The sequence below is a fragment of the Aspergillus sydowii genome (assembly GCF_001890705.1).
Source record: "Aspergillus sydowii CBS 593.65 unplaced genomic scaffold ASPSYscaffold_23, whole genome shotgun sequence".
Taxonomy (NCBI): Eukaryota; Fungi; Ascomycota; class Eurotiomycetes; order Eurotiales; family Aspergillaceae; genus Aspergillus; species Aspergillus sydowii.
In genome coordinates this window covers 60,049-66,277 of record NW_024467881.1, presented here as the reverse complement: position 1 = coordinate 66,277, position 6,229 = coordinate 60,049, and the positions used below count along the sequence as shown (strand labels likewise).

At 53.6% G+C, this 6,229-nt stretch overlaps 1 protein-coding gene across 1 annotated transcript; it reads left to right on the top strand.

Moving 5' to 3' along the window:
- The first annotated feature begins 5,063 nt into the window (after positions 1 to 5,063).
- On the top strand, positions 5,064 to 5,526 carry ASPSYDRAFT_52382 (uncharacterized protein). The gene has a single exon (XM_040848476.1). It carries the CDS (start codon positions 5,246 to 5,248, stop codon positions 5,429 to 5,431), a length of 186 nt encoding a protein of 61 aa, XP_040695953.1. The 5' UTR covers positions 5,064 to 5,245; the 3' UTR covers positions 5,432 to 5,526.
- Positions 5,527 to 6,229: the final 703 nt, after the last annotated feature.

Here is a 6,229-nt window from a genome sequence, read left to right as displayed (position 1 = left end):
TGAAGGGGCGCAGGAATTTACCTTGAGCAATTCATCCAGGGGCTTTTTTCTCAGGCCCTGGAGAAAAGCGTTGATCTCCGGTCCCCAGGAATGAGGCTCTTTCCATTTCTTCATCGTGGCCGCGACACGATCCATAAGTTGCTCGACAATCACGGCAAGAGCGGTTAGCTTGAGCGTGTCGGCGTGCATATCCTCGTTTGGGACTCGGCAGCTCTCTTCCACGCCCACTGAGCGACTAGGGTCAGCCCACCAGCCAACTGCGTGAGCATCGGGCAACATACCAATCTTCACATTACCGTCCTCCGTCAGCATGACGGTATTCGGGCTCAGAGCGGCCAGCACGAGTCCTTGGTTCTGGAGGAATCGAATACCCTCCAGCACCTGCTAACACTGTGAGCAGCTGCACAGGGGATGCTGGTAAATGACCTACCGGCCGGATGATCAGGGCGACGTCAGCATCGGACAGTCGGAAGATCGATATTCAGGAGATGCTGCACCGAGAACTCTACGGGCTCCCACACCAAAAAGTGGTGTTCGCCAGAGTCGTAGACGTGCAAGAGGCGAGGAAAGCTCGCATGTTGGCATTGATTGATGGTCTTGATCCGCGACTCAATAGACGACTGATCCATCTTCAGGCACTGGACATGGACCATCCCGTTTCTATGCCGGCGGTGTCGGGCCAAAGTGACGTCTCGGCCACAGAATACTTCCGGCCCCGCTTCATAGTCTTCCCAATGGCTTTGATCATGGACTTGGTGGGGAGGATCTTGTGCAGCATTCGCCCGTTTCCCTAGTCGAACAAACGGTCTCGAGAGATCCATTGTGGACTCGCTGGTGGGATCCGCCCATATCGTACGTCGGCGTTTCCTTCCGTGCATGAGGGTTTGTCGATGTGAAAGCAGATGTGATGAGACAAAATCGAGTGACTAGTGGGTACTTTTAATGACGAGTTTCCAGCGTTCACAAAATTTATCTCTGGGCTCTTTGTCTCGAGACGCGCCGGCGTGGTGTATCGGCTCCAAGCTAGTAAGGATCGATTCTCATTATGGCAATACGGTTTAGATTTCCTCTTCGACAACGGACAACTGTACTTGCCGATTGATCCATGCCATGACCTCGTCCACGGTACCTTCCACAATGCTAGGGTCCGCATCTCGCCGTCGCCGTTTCAGCCGGTTTTCCGGGGGCACATCGTACTGGCAGACGATATCCTGGGTTAGTGTGGCATGTACCTCATCAAACGGGTTTCCGGTGTGCCATTCGTAAATATCCACACTCTTGGCTTTCCGAAAATGGGCAATATCAAGAACGAAACCGCAGGCTGAAAGCCCGTCCAGAAATCCAATAACCCGCTCCCTGTCGCCGGGCACATTGATCGTCCTCTCCGGGCAATAAGGCGCCCTGACGTGCACGCGAAGCTTCCCCAAAGGTGGGACATTGCTCACCATATCCATCCCCGCATTCCAGAAGGGATCAAATTGGGTATTGTCTAGGTCTGCGATATGGAAAACATCCGGTCGAAAGATAGGAGATGTGCCGGGATGTTCGGCGGTGTCTTCGGTCGTGTTCAGGGGCACTGTGGGATCCGAGACAAACATGTCCACGGGTGTCATCGATGCCCGGCTCTCAGGAGGGTTGATGGTGGGACTGCGGTGGGTATCCTCGCCCAAGTGACGGAAGAATGCTCGGAACTGCGCCTGCCGGATGAGCGTCGGTGTGACGCTCCGTACTTCCGGAGTTTGCTCCAACGCCTCCTTGGAGAGGGCAGACCGGTCCGCGTTGACTGTGTGGACATAGGGAACACCGCGTCGTCGCGACACGGGCTCATCTTCGCCCCAGAGCTCGGGGCTATTCGCCGGTGTCGGGACCATAGGGGGGTCCATTGGACTGGCCCCAAAATCACCCACGGACGGGGTGCTGAAGCCTTCGTGGTCGGCCAGCCAGAAGAAGTGCTGCCAGAGCCTCGTCCGATCCACTGAAGCAGTCATGTTGGGTATGACTGCTGCAGCCTCCTGTGTCCGGTGATCGCGAGGCTGGCAGCGGGCGGTCCCCGTCATATCCAGGCCGTATTGGAAGCTGAAGCGCCACAGCTCGCGCAGCCCTTGCCGTACTACGCCCCTACTCTGGCCCAGGGGAAGACGTCCGATCATGCGGTGCTGGCCACCCAGCCTCTCATCGATGGACATCTTAGTCTTCGGATTGTTGATCTGGAGCAACGTTCGCATAACCTTGCGGGCAACGGCCAAATACCGCAAGTCGGAAAAGAAAGTCTGCAGGGTGGGAATCGGAACGTTGATGGTTTGCAGTCGGTCCCAGACGGCATTTCGCTTCGTGCCGTCTTGAATAGATGGGAAGAGAGTCCCGTCATTCATCCTTTTCTCCAGAAAGTGCAGGTCATGGTTCGATACCCTCGGAGCACGAGACTGCAGCATCTGAACGCTCGCGGCGTCCGCTTCTGCCGCAAGCTCCATATCATCTCCGAAGACCCTGGTAACGAATGTGTGGCGTATATACTCGAGGTAGGATAGTACTTCCTGGTGGCAATATTGTCAGCTGCTGGGCTGGCCTCGCTCTATATGACGAGTAGATCGCCTACCTCGTCACATCTTAGGGATACCAGGGTGTGGAGGACACCGATCTGCATCCCGGCCCACAGCCCGGGAATCGGAAGCAGGGTATCGAAAGCCTGTGGGAAGCTGCCGTGGCGGAAGAATGCTCGCAGGTATTTGTGTTTCTTGGTGGCCGGATTATTCTGCAGGATCACCCACCACTTGTTGGCTGCGTCTCGATCGGCCGGCTGGCCGAGTTCGCCTTGGTACAGCCGAAGCTTTTGGTAAATTAGCCCGTCGGGCGGCTGTCGTTCGTTCCGAAACTGCTCTTGCAGAGACCGGACTAGGCGGGCGCCNNNNCGACGCCGTCCGAGATGATCCCCATCGGTCTCCCCGTTTTCTGGTCCTGGTCCTGGACATAGTCAGCAGCGTCATGCAGGGAGTGAGGGAGCCCCGGGTGTAGCTGCCTCACGTCGGACATCGCAGCGGCACCCACCTTGGTCCTCTACGTACACATCCACCACCCACCAGCGGTTCTGCGGGCTGAGCCACTTCCGCGCTGCCGAGATGAGGCTCTCATGGTTCATTGCACGAAGGACGGTATCCAACGGTACGACCAGTTCCGGAAAGCGTCCATTTCCGGTTTCGCTGAATCGGATGCGGTGCCCCCAGTCCGCAGCATTGACCAGCACCGGCACATGGTAGTCTCGATTGACACGAAGGCAACCCTGGATTTCCAAAACACGCTCCAGTCGGATAGAGTTACGGCCATCGTTGATAAGATGGCTGAACCCATTATCAAACGAGAGGCAATCGAGCCGAACGCGAGCACTGCCTTTACAGCGTTCCTCGCGGTATCCCTCTAGCGCCTGCTCCTCCCGTTCAATGCGGCACTGGAATGAAGACTGCATGGTGTGTGCATGACAGCTCCCAAGATCTGCGAATTCTCGTTGACATAAATATATCGTCCAATGGGACGGAATCCTGTGGTAAGACGGACTAGAGTAGGTCGCGATTACGGTAAGATCGATTTTTGAGGGTAGAGAACCGGATAATACGCCTCAAAGTACGTAGATAGCGTAAAATCCCTGGATGAGCAGGTATCTCCATGAACACCTCATTGTATAACTGGTGTAATCACCAGTTGCAGAGCTTGAAGCCTCCGTCGTTTTCCGAATGGAGAGGATGGCCATGCGTTTGTGCGCCTCAAATTTCGCAGGACCGTTAAAATGCTGTCCGAGGCGAATGTTAATCCGTAACCCAAATGTATTGACCATTCACATATTGAACAAAGACACCTTGGCCATGCTCTTATTGCGGGCACGATCATTGGTAGTCCGCTAGGACAATATCTTACGAAAACATATTAATGTGGCAAGTCATTTGAGCCCTTAGGCCGCCCACAAGGTTATTGATGGGCTGTATTGTGCTGTGCAAAATGGAAGATTCCGAGGACATATCGAAAAAGAGTTTAGCAGGACGGCATTGCACGCAAGTTCCGGAGACACAAGCCCCGAATTGAGGGTGCTTGCTTGGGATAGGAGACCCGCAACCACGCTCGATACCCATCGCAACGCGAAGTACTCCAACGACCTCTCCCCTTCTGAATTGGATTCATTATCATATCCTGACTAACGTCATACAAAATAGCTTAGCCCTAAAAATCACTCATATATGTCATCTCGCCTTTCCATGTTACTTTTAGATTATCTCATAACCATGTCGCCACCCTGGTCGCAACCATTAGCAGTTTATACTATTATGCACATGACTGTCCTCGTGTCTAGATCTTCCTAATGGTTTCGCAATGAATAGCCATACCGGATGGTAAAACGCGGTTAACAGCGCTCGCGCTCTTTGGAATACGTTCGAATAAACAAGGGCATTCACGTGGGGCGCACTGGCCGCATTTCTTGGCAGGGGTAAGACCGGAGCAACCGAACGTGGGGCCGTCGCAGAGTAAGTGATGCCCGGGGACTGCCGTGTGCTCTTCCGCAGGTCTAAGACTAACCCATCAGCTTCCTTCCCACGGTAATAACATATCCAATACGAAGTGTTCCAATTCACGGATCAAATCTTGGCAGCATACGGTCGGGGCCGCAGCGAACTCCAGCGCGTCGATGCGGGAAGAGAGCAGATGCTATGATTGTGTTTTCCGGGGTCCTCAGTTTTGTAGGTCAATGAATAACTGAATGGCTTCATTTGAAGCAGCGTAGCTAATACCGTCCATGAAATTACTTCTACTGAACGTCTAATTCCATCCGAATTGTGTCTGAGCAATGAGTGAGCTCTATAAATGAGACATACCAGAAAGCCAGCTTAAAACCAGACCACTTAGTTAACCCATGCATAACGGCGGTATGGTAATCTATTGGGTACCAGAAGGCCAACTCGTACTAACGCGGTATATGCAGTGGTATGTGAACTATACCAATATCGCATCAGACAACCAGCGGAGCCGAATAGTCATACGGATAAGAAGCTTCTCGCCTGGTCACTACACACTTTCCCAATTTCGAACGGCTCAGAGTTGCCACACCCAAGAATCAAGGACTATAGGCCTACACTCGACTTAGTCCAAGAGCCGACAGGGCAGTCACATCGACGCAACAATCAGCCCTTTCTCATGATGAGAAGATTTCTCTTCCCCTCCCCCCCTCGGGTTAGGGCGTCCGTAACAAGAGCATTACGCTCGCATGGCCGCCCTTCTTTGCCATGGCATAAGCGGTATGACCTTGATTGTCTTTCCATCTCCGGGTATTCAAAGCGGGATGGCCGAGCAAAAGGCGCACGGCGTCGTGATGACCTCCGCTTGCCGCCCAGAAAAGGGCAGTTCGACTGAAATCATCAACTGCATTCACATTGATGGACGGGTGCTGTAGCAGACATCGTACGATATCCTTGTCGCCCCCAGATGCCGCCAGCATGAGCGGGGTTAAGCGCTGCTCAGGAGTCCTGCCGTTAACGTCAATGCGATCTCCCTGCGCCACCAGGAGCTCAACGACATTGGTATGTCCCTTTGTGATTGAGACATGAAGCGGTGAGATCCCAACTTCGCACTCTTGGTTGACATCAATGCCGTCTTGCTGAAGTAGTATTTCCACTATATGCACCCTCCCCGCTCGGCATGCCAGCCAGAGAGGGGTGTATTCGCCATGACCCTGAGCATTTAGGCTCACCCCTGAGTGCTGCAGCAGGGTCCTCACTACTGATATGTATCCTTCCGCAGAGGCCCACCCCAAAGGCGTACGGCCACCATTATCAACGGCGTTCGGCTCCACATCGTGTCGGGCGAGTAAGAGTTGGACTAGCTCCGGAAAGTTTGACCCTGCGAGCATATGAACAATGGTACTTCCGTTACAATCCGCGGCANTGCTATCGATGCCGCTTCCCAGGAGCAGGCAGATGATATAGGAATACTGTGTGTATTCTTTGGCCCAAGTGGGAGACCGTTCGTTGCTGTGTCGGGCATTAGCTTCTGTATCCCTGGTGAAACCAGGACGATCAACACACAGATAAGACAATCTGTGCACAGCGACGTGAAGGGCCGTCTCATCCAAAAGATTCCTGCTGTTGACAGTGATTCTTTGATCTTGCAGTAGAAATGTCACCACAGAAGTGTGCCCAAGTAGAACAGCATGGTGTAGGGCAGTGTCTCCATTCACATCTGCAGCATTGAT